The following is a 19,254-nucleotide window of genomic DNA, read 5'->3' as shown; positions in this document are numbered from 1 at the left end:
TCATATCTCTACCAAGAATAACATGATAAAACAACACTTTAGAGTTGAACTGACATCAATGTTTAAGCTTTGAATGTGATTTTGGGCAGATTTCAGGTTGTTTTGACCGCTTTACAGGTACTGTTTGATTTAACCCTCAGCAAACAGAAACTTTACAGATACGTCATCTTCATGTTGTCAGATTTTGCAAGTCAAATACTAATAAAAGTCCAGTTTTTCTCAAGAGAGACCTCTTGCTGTAGTTGCAGCAACACAATAAAGAAACAACACCTGCATGAGTCTGTAACATTTTTATTGGGTAAACAAAAGATCAAACTGTCATCCTGTGAACAGAGACAAGAGACTACACAAAAACTACACCGTAAAGAGCCATCAGAGATGGATGTTCATGCTAATAAATACACTGTGCATTTGTGTTTAACAGGGGTGATGATCGGGAACACGTTTCCTGAAAAACAAACAACATGCACATCAAACAGAGCCAACCTACTTTTGGTCTATTTTTCACATAAAGCTATGACAACACGAGTGTCATTTCTGTCCGAACATGACGTCTGGTGTTACCTGGGAGCAGCTTTGATGATGTTGTCCACTCTCAGGATCATCTCTGCGGCCTCGGCAGCACTCAACAGCACCTGTCTCTTCACCTGGAAGCTCTCTGTGATGCCCAGAGCCGCCATGTCACCGATACTGCCCTGAGTCATGTCTGGCAACACACAGGTCAAAGGTCACAGCTGCAATGCTTCAGTGAATTTACTGAAAGCGAGCTTGATCCATCACTAGCTAATCCAGAGGCTGTGATGTGTAATGTAGTGTTGGTGAACCTCACCCAGGCCGAAGGTGCTCTTGTTGTCCTGGTGAGCAGCTCTCAGTTGAGACACCAGCTCTGCACTGTCATATCCTGCATTATCTGCGATGATGATGGGCAGCTGCAACACACACAACAACTGTGTTAATCACAGAAACACAACTACACAAAGTCTGACCAGACACTCCTAGGAGAGAATCTTCACTGTTTGAATAAAGTCTGTTGTGTATCAGTCACACTTGAGTCATTCAAGGTAATAATGCATCAAACACAACATGCTTATTACTGCAGCACTAGCATGCATGACATTCACCATGGTCAGTGCTTTAGCGAACGACTCCATGGCAACGGCCTCTTTGCCTGGGGTTCTGTTAGCCAGATCGGTCACGACTTTCGCCATCAGCATCTCAGAACATCCTGCAACAAACAGAGATTTTGATTTCTGCCATCAGATCTGTCACAGAGGAGCGTGTGACACGAGCATTCACTGACCTCCGCCGTAGACAGTACGTGGCTCTTTAACAGTTTGAGCAAGCACGCACAGCGCGTCGTGAAGAGAACGCTCTGCCTCGTCCAGAATCTGCTGCGTCGCTCCGCGCAGGATGATAGTGCATGCCTCACCTTTACACAAATTACAAAAAAATGTCACACACAAATGTAGGTAAAATACATGAGTTGAGACATTTTGTCTTTAAGAAGAATCAGATAGATAAGGTGAGGTGATATTTACCCATGTCCACTCCAGAGAAGTGAATGAGAGTGTCTTCTCCGATCATCACCTCCTCGATGAGTTTACAGTGACCCAGCTTCACCAACTCCGGGTGATCAAAAGTGGATGTGATCTCACCTCCTGCAGGAAATCACATCAACACGAATCAGTTCTAAACATGCTAAAAAAAAAACACCCATCCATTAAATGAGACCAATGGTCATCTTTCACACAGGAACCTCTCTTGCATTCGGTCCGCGCTGAATGTAAATTTTGGTCAATGTACACATGCATCTTTAGCTCACACTTTGAGAAACGGGTCTCAAGAGCCCTGAACTCTGTTCCATTCTGCTGCGTTCAGTCCAGCAGCTTGTGAAGAGCTCATCAGAACATGATTTTTGTAGAAACACACCTGTGACCAAAGCCAAACGCTCCACGCCAACAAAGTCAGCATGTTCAATGGCCATCACACCAGCCGAGGCAAACAGCTGCTCAGGATAATTATAGATCAGCTGCCTGAGGATTACAAATAAATCACTATCATCAATGTTCAACATTCACATGACACCATGAGACATTAAGCAATGAATTAATCATTTTAGTAAATGACTCCTTTTCAATGTAAAAAAAAAAATACAAATTATTTAAAACTGAGGATTTGCTGCACTGTGACATCATTTCCATGACACTTCAGCTGGTTTTCTCCCCAATTTCTCATTGCTGTAATGTATTCCGAGTAGGGCTGGGTGATCATGTGGCTGCAAATATTATATCTCGATATTTTTCAGCCTATTGACAATATCTGATATTCACCTCGATAATGATATATTAGCAGTGAAATGGCTAAGAAGTGATTTTTTTTGGTTTTCAGAGGAAGCATCACTTTAGCCACTGTTGGTGTTAAAGCATGAAGTTAAAATCTATAAATAATAATACCACCCCTGGAGTCGCAAGTTTGAATCCAGGGTGTGTTGCGTGACTCCAGCAATGTCTCCTAAGCAATCAAATTGTCCCGGTTGCTACTGAGGGTAGTAACATGCGGTAACCTCCTCGTGGTGGTGATTAGTGGTTCTCTCAATGGGGCGTGTGGTGAGTTGTGTGTGGATCATGGAGAGTAGCATGAGCCTCCACATGCTGTGAGTCTCTGCGGTGTCATGCACAATGAGTCGAGGACCTACTAAGTAGTGAGAATTGAGCACTCCAAATTGGGGAGATAAGGGGATACAAAATATATATATAAAAATTTAATCTATAAAGCATATTTCCCACATTTTCCCACTAAACACTAGAGAATACTAATAAGAATATCAAGTTGTTATTCACATGCACCCATATAAAATGCTACATAATATAACCTAAAAGCATGATTGACCTTCATATATTAGAGTAAAACACTTTTGTAAATTAACTTCACTTACTGTTTTAAACCCAATTCAGTAGGATACATTGCATTTTTTGTCAAGTTCTTGATTGTAATATACTACTGAATAATTCTTACAATTATATTTAGCATTCAGTTTGATTTATTCAATAGTAATGTGCGTTTCTGTCAGCTTTTATTTCAGTGGAACACCTGTCAGTGTGTGTTTAACACTTTACAGTGTTCCTGGTGAAACGCTGTGATTTCCTTTTATGTTTTTCCATTTGTATAATAACTTGGGCTTACAAATATTTGGATTTGCGTGATTGTTTGAAACGGCAGCACTCTGCTGCTATGATACACGTGAACTGCTCCGAGACCTCTGCAACAGCGCATCATGTGACCGTTTCGGTCACTGTATTTTTTGGCCTTTTGTTTTTTTATTTCAGCCAAAATTTCAGTGTGTCAAGATAATAGTAAACTTTTAGAATTTCAAGAAGGTAGAAAAATATTAACTTAAATTATAGATTATTTGTACGAGTAATGAGTCATTGCAGTTTTTTTTTTTTAATTAGACTAAATTAACACGTCAACCAACAGCCGTAATATTAGCACGATTTAGTTTTTTTCCACCTGAATTTTGTTTTCCTTAGATTCTGAGTTTTAACATTTTAATTACATTTTTACATCATCAAAAAAAACTAAATATTCATAATTCATAGAATACATCAAATGAGAACAGAACAATTACTTTTCAGCATACCACTGCATTATTTTGATCAAATAATCTTCAATACGGCACATTTCAAGACACATTGGATTTTGTTTTGTTTGATTATTTTGTCAAATAAAGAGCTGCACAGTAGAGCATCACCGTTTTAATGAAAGTCTTGTGAGATTACTTAAATATAAATGTATTATTTTTATTATTATTATTATTATTGTACTACTTTGAATATTAATTTATTTCAGTCCCAGTTGTTCAATTTCACACATTTAGTTAAACAGAGCTTTTATTTTGGTAGAAAACCAGGTGTTTGACAAATTCACTTCTCACCTCCAAAAAAAGCTTTTTGCTATATGGGCTAATATGCTTATTTAACCACTAAATGCTATAATTTTATGATTAAATATGATTAATAATATAAATATTAGGGCTGTCAATCTAATTAATTACACAGTGTCATGATTAATTAATTGCATATACAAATATTTCTTGAAAGCCCCTCACATAACAATAATTCAATATATAATGATGAAATAATTATACATGGTTAACTTTAAACATTTAAAAATTATATCATATAAAAATATTCAGATAATTAAAATGCATAACGTTCTTGTGGCAGAAGAGTTAATCACTGATAAGACAATACAAAAAACGGCTTTAGAATACAATGTACTGTTTACTACCATATTATTGAATAAAAGCCAATCTTTGGCACACAGTTCACAGCAATCCATTTCACAAGTGAATTTGTCAATCAGATTTATATTATGCATCATAAACATAAAATGTCACTGTCTCATGTTAAATATAGTTTAATACTCAATCTTTAAACACATCTTGAGATCCCTTAGTTGGCATTTGCGCTCCAAGTGTTTTGAACGCAAGAACGTAACGCATGTTTGTGTTGTCCTGTCTGCCGAATGGTTGTTTTCTTCACTGTATAAACTGCGCGTGGCCACACAGCTGAAAATTTGATTACTGCCCTCTGGAGTAAACAGGTGGTACTACAAGCTTGCATTTCTCAGCAGGGTTTCTGCAGGTATCATCAAATCTAATTTAATGCTTTTTAATGCCAATTTTAAAATTTGTAATGCCATACATGACCCATGACCAACCAAGTGTGTATATGTATATTACTATACATGTACAGTAATATACATATACACACTTGGTTGGTCATGGGTCATGTATGTATATTACTATACATGTACAGTAATATACATACATGACCCATGACCAACCAAGTGTGTATATGTATATTACTGTACATGTATATTATATATACACACACATATATATACACAAACGATACATTTTTAAAAAGCCCATGTCCCAATTGTAACCATTCAAATTGATAATGATGCAATGATGATAATCTTGGATATTTGAGACAATCTACATAATTTAAATAAACAATCACTCTGAACTGAATTAGAAATGGCTCAGGAGACAGCTTAAAATATAAAAATGTATTTGCAGATATTTCAAATTTAATTTAACATAGTACCAATCAACTAGATATTGAATGCTATAGGCATACTGAAAAATCAGGCCATGACTGGAAAAAGCCATTGTTTCTGTTTGTCCATCCATCTTCAACCGCTTATCCGAAGTCTGGTCGCGGGGGCAGCTGCTCCAGCAGGGGGCCCCAAACTTCCCTATCTCGAGCCACATTAACCAGCTCTGACTGGGGGACCCCAAGGCGTTCCCAGGCCAGTGTGGAGATGTAATCTCTGGCAGCTGGACATGCCTGAAACACCTCCCTAGGGATACCGCCCCCGCTGCCCCGATTCTCCGGCCAACCTCCCGCTCCCTTGTCCCCTCACTCATGAACAAGACCCTGAGGTACTTGAACTCCTTCACTTGGGGCAATTCCCTACCTTCCCTTCCCTACCTTGAGTACGCACGTTTCACATGAAACATGTTTCTGTAAATTGTAAATCAAATACACGTGACCTCCAACTATAACCACAAATTCTATCAGTCTGGACAGTGAAGGAAAAAACTCAGCTTTCTTTTTAAAAAAACAGCCTTCTTTTTAAAAACTCAGCTTTTTAAGGCTGGAACTTAATGTATGCAAAATTCAAGTTCTACAGAAATTACACAATTTTAACTTTGTGTAAATGAGAATTAATCCATGTGCCTTAGTTCGCTCACTTAGTTCAAACTCTGACTCAACAATTTTCAATTCATTTAATTTGTCCTGGTATCTCCTCATAGTATTAGATCGACATCATTCTGAAGGCTGGCGCACATGTCCATAAACACCTCCCTTTTCTTTTTCAGTTCTTCCAGCTCATCTTCCAAAGCTTTTCTCTTAAGTCCACGCATGGCACCCTCTCTCTTGCTTCTCTCTTCATTAAGGTAGATCCTGTATATGGTCCTGGCTGAAGCTACAGAAGCCAGAATTTCACAATTGTCCTGCATTGTTAATCGCAGAAATCTGTTTATTTCTGAAGTATGGGGCAAGTCCACATTTTAAAATGTAGCTGGTTTTGTCCTTTCCACATGTGAAAGATTTGGCTATTTGCGAATCAGGAAACATTCCCTGGAACAACTCAGAAACACCTTCTTTTGATGCGTATGATTGTTGCTGCAAGCTCTGGTGTCTGAAACGTCTGCCTGCACCTAGTGTTGTCACAGTACCAACATTTCAGTAGTCGGTACAGATACCAGTAAACAGTTTGCGACACTGCGCAGTGTGATCATTGAAGACTTTTAAGTCACGGCTGAAATATCATCTTTCTATATTGGCATTTAAGTATAACGAATGAAATGTAGGACACAGTTTTGGGGTGTTTGCATTTTACATTACTGGTGTTTGTGGTCATTTTGAAATGTTATGTTATATATTGTATTACTGTGACGCACTTTGGTTAATTGTTGTTTTAAATGCGATATAAATAAAGCTGAGCTGAGATTAGAGCGCAGATGCTGTGATTTTAATTATATAAATATATATTTTACATGATTCACAATGGATAAGTGATCTGCTTTGTCATCTCATACAACGTGAATGATTCTCAATATTTGTGGAGTTTCTAGTGGATGAGAGGTTGGATTTATTTAACGTACACATCTCTTCCACAGTAAGATTGCAGCCTTTATCGGTGTAGTGGCTTTTTCCTATAAGCCAGGGCCAGATGGTAAGATGTTCTTTACGCGTAGTTTGGAATAAACAATGTCCACACATCAATATCCATTTCAGACACTTTGATATATATAGAGAGAGAGTGTAACACATTGCTTTATGTGGCTCTATGGTAAGAACCATATGTTCCCGCCACCTGTCACCAGATACAACCCATGGGAAGTTTAAATACCAAGCTAAATTAACAGGTGACCACACCCACACCACTAGTGCACACTGCCATCTAGTGGCTTGAACAATCATTTCATTTGGCTCCTACAATCGGTTTAATAAATCATACTAGGGAATGTCACGATTTTAATTTGATTCATTGTCCTTTTCAGTGTACAAGTAGTAACAGAGCACGAATTCAAAATAAGCCTGTGAGCATTTTAAAGCTGTCTTGTGTGTGTCAGTCATACTGTGCGCTGGTACCGGGTAGATTCGGTGCTCGGTACTACCGGTACTGCAGAAACACTGGTTCCGTAACATTTATTTTAGTATCAACTTGGTACAGAAGTACCGGTACTTTTGACAACACTACCTGCACCTCTGCCTGCAGCGTCGCATTCGAACCAAACGCTGCTCAAAAGGTCGATCGATTTTCCTTCGGTACTGGCTACGCAGGAAGTGGAGGTCACTACAGCAGCAGTTGTGGTGGTAGTAGTAGTTGCTGATGAGGTTACTTAGTTGGTCACGGTGAAGTAACTTGAGATAGTTAATTGTCTGCCTTTTACAGCCGATTTGTGGCAATCGGACTGCATATGAGATTTAACGGCTCCATGTTGACAACCAACCGTGTAACCATGTCCTAAATTCTTTGTCTTCTAGCCACTTTTGAACTTACCCATTTCTTTGCAACTTTACAAAATTTACGTTGTCTGTTCTAACTCCTCCAGGTCCCAGTCCGCCACTGTCCAAACATTCAGCGTTATGTCAATTTTGGACCGGCCGGAGGTAATTACCAAAACGGATCCGCGTGTTTATCACACCAATGTACATATTTTGCGACAGCAAATCAAAGTTATTAATTGTGAAGGCTATATTCAAAATAAATTGGTATTATAATTTTTTCAAAACTATCTAAAATTTGTAATGCCTGAAAATTTACGAAAATTAAGGCCTTAAATAGCATGCATAGGAATAGCATGCTATTTAAGGCCTTAATTTTCGTAAAATCCATTTAATGACTTTTAATGCCCCGCAGAAACCCTGCTCAGGAAGCTTCCTTATTACAATCCGGGGGCATTGCGATTAATTGCGTAAATTTTAACGCATTATTTTTAATACAATTAATCGCACTGAATTAAATCGACAGCCCTAATAAATATATAGTCTGATGAGCTATGCACTTGTCAGTGAATAAAGTGATCTGCTCTTTGTCGTTCAAACACACACAGAGCGCATGTGATTATGCATTTAATGTGTAAACATCACGTTCACTTACTGTGGAAGCACGCAACTCAGCAAAACCAATTTGATTAATTAAAACTCAAACTTTATTGGTTTAATCATCACACGAGGACATATCACGATATTCATTTAATTGTCATTTATACATTAAATTGATCTCAAATACGTCAAATTCCGTGACATTTCCGAGTTTAATTGTTATTTCTGTTTTTATGCCTGGATTCTGCAATTTCAAAAATCATTGGGCCATGTAAAATATATATACACATACACACACACAAATACTCACTACAGTAATGGCATTGAGGTAAAAAGTGTTTAACGGTCATTAAAATTATCTCTCAATGCAAAAAAATCTTAATGGCCCTGAAAATAGACTTCTTTTTCTGCACATCAAACAGAATTTATTTCATAGAAATGTTAATTCATCAGCACCTGTTGATGAAGCAGTTGATGCCATGTTTAAGGATGCGCTCCACCTTCTCCTTCATCTTCTCTTTCTCTGCAGACTCTATCTCCGCCACCTTAGCTGTGGAGTCCACACGAACCCTAGAGCCGAAGATCTGCACACACCGTCCTCATCATCATCATCACCACCACCACCACCACCACCACCACATCAACTCGTCTAACACACTGTCACTTCTGTGTTCAGTACCTTGATTTTATCAGTGTCCATGCCAGTGTTTGCGATGAGGATGTTGGCATTCTCAATTCTCTTGGGCTGATTCACACCGACCTTCTTATCCAGCAGAAACCCTGTTAAACACTGTTATTACCATGAGCACACACAGCATCTCAATCAGGGTGCGTCAGTGAATAACTGGTGTATTGTGGGAAACAGTTCTGTAGTGGTGTTTTAAAGTGGAGTGCAGAAAATATAATGGATCTAATTACCTTCATCCAGGTATGAGTCGGTGAGACTGCCTCCCAGTTTCTTGATGACATGAATGGCCTCCAGATTTCCAGAACCCTTCAGTCTCATCACAGCTTGCACTGCTAGTTTAGCGAAGTGATCTTTGTGATGGGTCAGGAGTTTAGATGACAGAGTGGTGCGGGAGATGTTCAGCAAATCCTCCTGGAACTTATCCTCGTCATTTCTGCAGACGCACATGTGCAGAAGGCATGTTTCAGTTCAAGTGGCCTGTTATAATAATTTAAAAAACAAGCCAGTGATATTCACCCATGATCCACAGCTGCAGCTTTGAGGGCTTCTCGAGCAGCTTGAGTGGCTTTCCTCCATCCAGAGATGATGATCTGAGGATGAATCTTCTTGGCAATCAGGAGCTCTGCTTCCTACAGCACAATCAGTACACAATCATCAATAACACACATAAAACTGCATCCATATCCACAATATATCACACGTGTGTGTACCCTGAGCAGTTCAGCAGCCAGCACAGTCACAGATGTCGTTCCATCACCAACTTCATCATCCTGAACTTTAGACATGTCTGAAAACATAAGAGATGATTATTTATTTATATTTTTGATGCCATATCAGCTCCAATGGCTATATTCATGGCAAAGACAACAGTGTTCAAAATGAACAATATTTACAATAGTTTGACAGATAGAAGAGCTGATTAACATCAGTCCCGAGCGTTCATTACCCTTGACGAAATGACTTGTGTACTGACCCACGAGCACTTTGGCAGCAGGATTATCCACACCGATGGCTTTCAGGATAGTGGCTCCATCATTCGTCACAGTGACGCTCCCCTCTCTTCCACCACCCATTAGGATCTTGTCCTGTACAGACAGTGAACAATAACGATCTCGCAGTCAGAGATTAGAGCAGTTTATGTACATCTGGAGGTGATTCATACCATTCCTTTAGGTCCCAGAGTGCTTTTCACCAGATCTCCAATCGCTATGGCACCGATGAATGAAGACTGCAATAAAACATCCACTGAAATCAATCAGCCAATTAAAGATGATTAATAATCACGTGTATCGATTAATGATGTGCACTCACGAGGCGAGCGGTCTCTGCTTTCTCCTCATCTGCTCCATGTCTGAAGATGTTGACGGGGGCCATTGATAAAGACGCCTGTCAGATCACATCAACTGATCATTACTCACACTTACATGATCCCCATCCACACCAACATTACTCTTATTATCAATAATTCTTATTATCAATTTAAATGTAATGACACCATATTAAATCAGATTTAAAAATAATTTTACATATTTATAATGTTATATTACTATTACATTTACAATACATTATTATTATTGTTGTTGTTTATTAACTGTTAAACTTCTTAGAAACAGAATTATCATTTTCAAACATTAAATTGAATGATTAGAAATTATTACTAATTAATATAATTTTAACTTATGACAAAGTTAAACAGTTATTTCAATATTCATTAAATGTAATTAGAATTAATTTATTCTAATAATAAACAAGTATTAACTTGTTCATTAAAACACACTTTTTAATTATATGACAGTTAAACAATGTAAAACTTTTATACATATTTATAATGGTTATGTTACAAATTATAAATGATAATATTTACAATTTACAAGTGTTATATTAATGAAAAATGTTAGACAAATTATAGATAAATATCCATTACTACAGGTGAAACTCGAAAAATTAGAATATCGTGCAAAAGTTCATTCATTTCAATAATTCAACTTAAAAGGTGAAACTAATATATTATATAGACTCATTAGAAGCAAAGTAAGATATTTCAAGCCTTTATTTGATATAATTTTGATGATTATGGCTTACAGCTTATGAAAACCCCAAATTCAGAATCTCAGAAAATTAGAATATTGTGAAAAGGTTCAGTATTGTAGGCTCAAAGTGTCACACTCTAATCAGCTAAACACCTGCAAAGGGTTCCTGAGCCTTTAAATGGTCTCTCAGTCTGGTTCAGTTGAATTCACAATCATGGGGAAGACTGCTGACCTGACAGTTGTGCAGAAAACCATCATTGACACCCTCCACAAGGAGAGAAAGCCTCAAAAGGTAATTGCAAAAGAAGTTGGATGTTCTCAAAGTGCTGTATCAAAGCACATTAATAGAAAGTTAAGTGGAAGGGAAAAGTGTGGAAGAAAAACGTGCACAAGCAGCAGGGATGACCGTAGTCTGGAGAGGATTGTCAGGAAAAGGCCATTCAAATGTGTGGGGGAGCTTCACAAGGAGTGGACTGAAGCTGGAGTTACTGCATCAAGAGCCACCACACACAGACGGGTCCTGGACATGGGCTTCAAATGTCAAACGTCTTACCTGGGCTAAAGAAAAAAAGAACTGGTCTGTTGCTCAGTGGTCCAAAGTCCTCTTTTCTGATGAGAGCAAATTTTGCATCTCATTTGGAAACCAAGGTCCCAGTGTCTGGAGGAAGAATGGAGAGGCACACAATCCAAGATGCTTGAAGTCCAGTGTGAAGTTTCCACAGTCTATGTTGGTTTGGGGAGCCATGTCATCAGCTGGTGTTGGTCCACTGTGCTTTATTAAGTCCAGAGTCAACGCAGCAGTCTACCTCGACATTTTAGAGCACTTCATGCTTCCTTCAGCAGACAAGCTTTATGGAGATGCTGACTTCATTTTCCAGCAGGACTTGGCACCTGCCCACACTGCCAAAAGTACCAAAACCTGGTTCAATGACCATGGTATTACTGTGCTTGATTGGCCAGCAAACTCGCCTGACCTGAACCCCATAGAGAATCTATGGGGCATTGCCAAGAGAAAGATAAGAGACATGAGACCAAACAATGCAGAAGAGCTGAAGGCCGCTATTGAAGCATCTTGGTCTTCCATAACACCTCAGCAGTGCCACAGGCTGATAGCATCCATGCCACGCCGCATTGAGGCACTAATTAATGCAAAAGGGGCCCAAACCAAGTACTGAGTACATATGCATGATTATACTTTTCAGAGGGCCGACATTTCTGTATTTAAAATCCTTTTTTATTGATTTCATGTAATATTCTAATTTTCTGAGATTCTGAATTTGGGGTTTTCATAAGCTGTAAGCCATAATCATCAAAATTATATCAAATAAAGGCTTGAAATATCTTACTTTGCTTCTAATGAGTCTATATAATATATTAGTTTCACCTTTTAAGTTGAATTACTGAAATTAATGAACTTTTGCACGATATTCTAATTTTTCGAGTTTCACCTGTATATCATTAAATTGAATCATTTGAATATTTATAAATAACATTTACATAAGATTTTTTGTTTAAATTTGCATTAACACTTTTAATGGTTATATTGTGAACTATATTAGAATTGTATAATATTTAATTTTTGTTCTTATTAAACTACGACCAGTTGTTAGATTTTGAATAAATTTTAACATTACTATAATCATTAAATTTTATATAAAGTATTTATAATCAAAATGAAAAAACTAACAATTGATTTACTAATAATAATATCTTAAGTCATATTTCACAACTATGATTTGATGCCTTTAACAAACAGCAGGTCTTTGCACTGTGCTGTATATTAACAAATGTACGAAGCTGCGTTCACACGTCTGGACACGCGTAACGGAAAGATGGATGGAAGGCTAATTCTCGCTGTTAGAAATTTCACAGTGCACTATGATATGTCTCTTCCCACGTACAAGGGCATTTTTAAGAAAAATACTGCGTGGAAAGGTGTATCTGAGATCGCAGGGATTTTATGGACCCAGACAGACCGGCATTTGCATTTTCGCCGGAGATAAACAGCCGCTATGGCAAACAGCACGCCTTGTTTCTCATTCATCGTTGATATAAAGCATTTTATGTACTGATTCCATTTCTATTTAGTCTTTTCCCTCCAAAATGTTTGTTTTTAGTGGCAAGAAACGAGATCGCTGTCAACAGCAATGGAATAGCATCCGTGAATGTCATTTATAAACGTTACTAGGCAACCAGTAGTGGGAACACCCACTAGCGACTTCACCGCCAGCCACTGGCGACTTGCAGCGACAAAGTCGCTGGCAGTGTGTACGCGCCTGAACTTTTCTCAACTTTGTCGCTGGACACGCCCACACCTAGCGCCAATGGTCGCGACAGCTCGTGTCGCCGGAAGTCGCTGTGCTTGCATTGAAAATGAATGGTATTGAGTCGCTGTCGCGCGCGATGTTGCTGGCAGTGTGTACGCACCTTTAGAGTATGCGTGACCGAGTGAGTGTGTGATTGCATGCGTGTATCTAGGAGTGCGAGTACGTGTGTGAGTGCATGTCTGCGCGCAAGAGCTGTGTACGAAATCATTCTCCATTTCCTATATAGTGAATGGTAGTTAGTGCACTATATCTCAGCAGTGAGTGAATGAAATGAGTGAGTGAATTTGGAAGCTGACATATACACCGAGCATCGGAGATCTGGGGCTGTCGCAGAAACAACGTCACATATGACATTTTTATATACTTGGGTCTTACTTGTTATTCTCATAAACTGATTTATTAAAACAATAAATCTTCATTCTGTTTGTCATTTTAAATATATATGTTAATATAAAGAGTAAACCCATTTTATCATATGTACATTATTGGATTTATTTGCTATACTTCTCTTTAAACTCCAATACAAGCTTGGTAGCGTTTCTGGGTGCACAGCCCCCTCATCTGACCATAATCTGGATGTTAAAACCGGATATTTAAATCATCCACAGAATTATCATTTCTACTGTGTGCAGTCTCCTGAGTTAAAATAATATAATATCAGTGAATTATATACTAAAATAATTCTTCAGCTTGATGGCAAAATTATGTATAAATACAATTAAAAACTAAATTTAAAATGTACCTTTATGATTTACGTCTCTATATGTTATTTTAATCAAGTAATTTAATACATTCAGCATGAAATAAAACAATGGAGTGAAGGATATAAACTACCAGCTTGTACTTCTACGCGGTGGATTATGGACAATTTACCGTTGTCCAGTGTACATCAAATGTACACTCGAAATTATAGTGCATTGTGGGTAAGAATGAATGAACAAAAGTAGAGAATGAAATTCGGACACAACTACAAAATGGCCGACACCCAAAATAGTGCACTATATAGTGAATAGGGGGCGATTTCGGACACACAGATTGAGACACTCCTCCCGTAGAAAACACTAGAAACTCCATTACAGCAGTCGGATAACGGCAATAAACTGACATATTCACATCTAGCTAATGCACATTGTAATATCTGCTGCCAGTGGACAGAGCATTAATAAACAATTTTATAAACTCATTAAATCTGTTTAAAATGAATTGAACAGACTGACTGTCACACAATGACGCATTAGCCGCTAACAGACACACTCACACGAGCGCGTACTTCACTTACTGACACAAACACTACCAAGTGCACTCTTATAACGCTCCTTAAAGTAAGATGAACTCTTAATAAAGATAATTGATTATTTGAAACACGTGCATCGGTGTTTTATTGTTAGTCTCTCACGCATGTGCTGCAGAATCACTCTGAAGCTTAAATAGTGTACAATAACAAAACAGGATCACATTTTCCATATAAACCCAATCTAAATGTCTCTATAAAATAATTTCGGTGCCTTCGTTTGGTTACATGTTTAATAAGTAATAATTTCATGATTTCAATCGCTTACCATGATGATTATTGGGTGTGCCGAGGAATCGCACGCGACAGGAAGAGCTCCGTCACTAAAGCGCGCGACTAACACACCGCTTCCGCTCATGAGCTCCTAGGAGAACACCTTTCATAATAAAAGACCTTTCACGTTAAATACTTTTAAAATTACAATACCTTTCTCGTTAAAATACTTTTAAATTGTGATATGCTGTCATTTCTACCGAGGTTTAGGCTTTTATTAATCACATATGTTGAATATATATATATATATATATATATATATATATATATATATATATATATATATATATATATATATATATATATATATATATACACTGTGGTAAACTATTTCTATAAATTAATCCTGTAATTACTCTGGTAATATTCAAGATTTTGCACTATTTATAGGTCTCTAATCAAATATAAGCAAATGTGTGACATTGATCATGTTCATTCTTAGTAGACTGTCATATTTTCTTCTATTATCATTCTCAAATCATTATGGAGAACATGATAATCAGGTCTTCATCTCAACTCAAATATTAAGAATTTTTTTTACTTAAATTAACTAAAATTGTTACGCAGATAAATTGTGAAACAGATCTTTTTTTTTTTAAATAAAATAAAAAATCCTTGCTGTATATAAATGTTGTTTGTAACACATTTAATTAAGATATAGTTGTGTTCATAAAATACGTGCACACATAGACATCAAAGGGGGCTTGAACACCTGCCCTTTTTCTTCCTCGAGAGAAAGTGCCCTTTTTTCTGGGGTGTTTTTTTTTATTTTTTATAAATAAATTAATATATATATTCCTGTTTGTGCACAGCTTCCCTGTCAAACAAATATATTTATTGAATAAAAAATCAAAACATCAGGTCGGTAGATGAGATTTTGTCGATGCCCGCCCTCCATCCCTCCCTCCGCGTCGTGTACAGTGTCTCGACTTTACAGCTAATTAGCCAAAAGCAAATATAGTTAACTTGTGTCTTGCTATTAATGACTCATGAGCTACTAGCTAATGTAATAGGTTAGCTATAGTCTAGCTAAGGCAATATATCATGTCCATACAGGCCAATATACTGTACTTATTGGAGACATTACAGGTGAATACAGTCAAATTTGTGTTTAATAACGTCATCACAATCGCCACATTGATATGCAAATTAGGTGTTGACTAATTTGCAGGCACCTGAGACTCGTAGTGACGGATTAATTGACAGCTGCTGTCAGACTCTATGTTATTATTATTCCTCACACGGTCGCAAGACGACATGTACATGAATCTGGCGTGGTGAGCTGGAACCTGCTTACGTCAGCTGTCACCGCTTACGTCACGAAATACCGCAACAGCCAATAGGAAAATTCAACTGCAGTAGCCACCGTTCAACCTGAAGAGGGCAGCACTCAGACGTTTTTACGCCATATATTGTAGAATTAAAACACTTTATACACAAATGTCAAAATAATTACTTGAATCAATGACCAGTACTAATAAAGCCCCATGCTTACAGATCATTAACTAAAAGAAGTTGGTTTAGGGTTTAGTTACCCTTTAAATCTAATGCAGATTTTGGATTGGTTACTTTTAGCCGTCAATCACTCCTTTTCACCGTGCTCCATGTCACGTGACAGGGAGCTAACTAGCATGCAAAATGTAAAGAGCTGAAGAGAGAAGATAAATGAACACTGAGAGATTACTTTTGTAAGCCGCCTAAAGTTACAGCTAATGTAACTCCTGAAGTTGGTGATGGCGATCATGTGGTGAATCTGGATCCACCAGCAGAAAAGAAGGCTTACAGTTTTCGGAGTGAGTGGCTGAAAGACTTTGAGTGTCTCTGCTATAAAAAAGGCTCACTGTAAAGTCTGTGTGACAGAGGTTGCGAGACATATCCAGCTGCAGACCCGCAGCACCACCAGTTTCAGAACACCAGTTTCAGAACGCCAGCGCCAGAACCTGAAGTGAGGGGCGGAGTTATTGACAATGAGACAAGCATGGCGGAGAGCATGGTGAGTTGTGTAACGTTGTCTAAAGTTTTTGACATCATGTGGTGAAAAATTAAATGTGTGTGTTCAAGTTTTGCCGTTCAAGAGTTTAATAAACTTGCTTAATGGTTACTTGCATGATGTTCTGATTTTGCATGCTGTGACAGTTTTTACAAGAAAGACCCAAATACTGTTGACTGTGTTTTTGCATGGATTCAGAGCTTCAAACTGTGTGCTGCACAATGTAACTTCATATTAACAAATCTGTTTTATTATTTTTGTATTTTTGTTGCAGTAAGATGACAGCCAAAATTGCACCTGGCACATGGATGCTACTGAAAAACAAGGTTGGTTATAAAGAAGTCTGCTAAAGTTGGGTGTGCTGAAGTGTCAAACCCTTAATAAACTCGTGCTTTTTTTTTTTTTTTTAGGATATCCCCCAACAGATTGGTGATGTAGACTGTGGAGTCTTCATGTTGATGGTGAGACATTGTTTTGATATAATTAAACCAATGATTGGTGTGGTGGTGTTTTTATTTTAATTTAAGTTGTTAAATACGGAACAAGGAAGATTTTTTTTAATTTGACATTTACAGAGATAATGTTCCTTAATTTTTGCTGTTTTCCAGTATGCTCTACATCTTGTCTTGGGAGCACCCTTTGATTTGACATCTGTAAGTAATTACCAGTTCAAGTAATTGACCTTTATGATGTTGTAGCAGTTGAAATATCAAGATTTCTCTATTTTTGTCTTCCAGTGCGACTTTCCAAACATACGGAGATGGTGGACTCTTATTCTTCTGGAGAACTTTGGGGTTTTCTCTGAAAGGTAGATACTGGACATTTACTCCAGCCCACCGTTACATTTGCACCCTCTTCTGATTAATTTTAAATTAACCAAGATATATATATTCCAGTGCAGAAACCCTACAAGAGTCCCTTCCATGTGAAGAACAAGCTACGCTTAGCAGCAGTGAGGCGGTGTGTGTGTGTATATATATATATCTAATAACATATAATAAATTTATATGTCACATTTATAAAGTTACATTTTCCTTTAATATTCTGTAATGAAGGAGCTCCCAATAATCCGGCACATGAAAGAAGCTGTGAAATGGCTCCATTCCAACAGCCATCTGCTCAGGGGTCCAGTGGAAGAGCCTCTTTTCATTCGAATGAATGAAGACCACAAGGAAAAGGCCCGCAACAATCTCCTGGAACAGTCAGAAGCTTCCAGAGAGCCCTTTCTATTTCATTTTGTGTTCAGGGATGATATGGAGTTATTTTAGGAAGAATGTAAGGACAAAATGGGCCTGAGAGTGAATGCCTCATTTGATACATTTTAAGTTTAATTTATACAGGATTGTCATGATAAAATGGGCCTAGGGGTGAATTGGTCATTTGTTGTATATATTTTTATTGTTTCTTTTAAAATGATGCTTAATTTTCTCTCTTTTTTAGTTTTTTGACATGTTTTATTTTACATAAAGAAAAATGCATGCTGCACATGTTCTTGTGAAATAAAGTATGTTTTATATAAAATGCCCATAAGTTTCAAGCATTATTTTTCACCATCATGATCAGGAAGTAACTCTCATAATACAATGAAACGGATAACTATATACAATTGTATTACACAAGATCAGTGTTTTAAAATGCTTATTGTACTGTACCTTAAAGAATCATTATAACATACGTATAAAGTATGATGTTTCATTTGTAATAAAAGCAAAGTACTCTCCAAAACGTTAGGTGGCGCTACTCGGTTTCGAACGTAAGCTCCGCCCCTCACTTCAGGTTCTGGCGCTGGGGTTCTGAAACTGGTGGTGTAGCCTACTCTCCAAAACGTTAGGTGGCGCTACTCGGTTTAGAACGTAAGCTCCGCCCCTCACTTCAGGTTCTGGCGCTGGGGTTCTGAAACTGGTGGTGTAGCCTACTCTCCAAAACGTTAGGTGGCGCTACTCGGTTTAGAACGTAATCTCCGCCCCTCACTTCCGGTTCTGGCGCTGGGGTTCTGAAACTGGTGGTGCTGCGGGTCTGCAGCTGGATACTACAGGTGAAACTCGAAAAATTAGAATATCGTGCAAAAGTTCATTAAGTTCAGTAATTAAACTTAAAAGGTGAAACTAATATATTATATAGACTCATTACAAGAAAAGTAAGATATTTCAAGCCTTTATTTGATATAATTTTGATGATTATGGCTTACAGCTTATGAAAACCCCAAATTCAGAATCTCAGAAAATTAGAATATTGTGAAAAGGTTCAGTATTGTAGGCTCAAAGTGTCCCACTCTAATCAGCTAAACACCTGCAAAGGGTTCCTGAGCCTTTAAATGGTCTCTCAGTCTGGTTCAGTTGAATTCACAATCATGGGGAAGACTGCTGACCTGACAGTTGTGCAGAAAACCATCATTGACACCCTCCACAAGGAGGGAAAGCCTCAAAAGGTAATTGCAAAAGAAGTTGGATGTTCTCAAAGTGCTGTATCAAAGCACATTAATAGAAAGTTAAGTGGAAGGGAAAAGTGTGGAAGAAAAAGGTGCAC

General features: G+C 37.8%; 1 protein-coding gene across 1 annotated transcript; it reads right to left on the bottom strand.

The window, feature by feature from the left end:
• Window positions 1-275: 275 nt before the first annotated feature.
• On the bottom strand, window positions 276-14,820 carry LOC127639123 (T-complex protein 1 subunit beta). The gene is made up of 16 exons (XM_052120985.1): window positions 14,734-14,820; window positions 10,129-10,203; window positions 9,980-10,045; window positions 9,791-9,902; window positions 9,528-9,604; window positions 9,334-9,446; window positions 9,048-9,250; window positions 8,809-8,909; window positions 8,586-8,713; window positions 1,930-2,033; window positions 1,539-1,658; window positions 1,301-1,429; window positions 1,122-1,225; window positions 830-929; window positions 565-706; window positions 276-448 (listed from the first exon to the last, which is right to left on the bottom strand). Exons 1-16 carry the CDS (start codon window positions 14,734-14,736, stop codon window positions 418-420), a joined length of 1,608 nt encoding a protein of 535 aa, XP_051976945.1. The 5' UTR covers window positions 14,737-14,820; the 3' UTR covers window positions 276-417.
• Window positions 14,821-19,254: the final 4,434 nt, after the last annotated feature.

The sequence above is a fragment of the Xyrauchen texanus genome, chromosome 47, assembly GCF_025860055.1.
Source record: "Xyrauchen texanus isolate HMW12.3.18 chromosome 47, RBS_HiC_50CHRs, whole genome shotgun sequence".
In the NCBI taxonomy this organism is placed as follows: Eukaryota; Metazoa; Chordata; class Actinopteri; order Cypriniformes; family Catostomidae; genus Xyrauchen; species Xyrauchen texanus.
The sequence above is the reverse complement of the archived record's forward strand: the minus strand, read 5'-3'. Positions and strand labels throughout refer to the sequence as shown.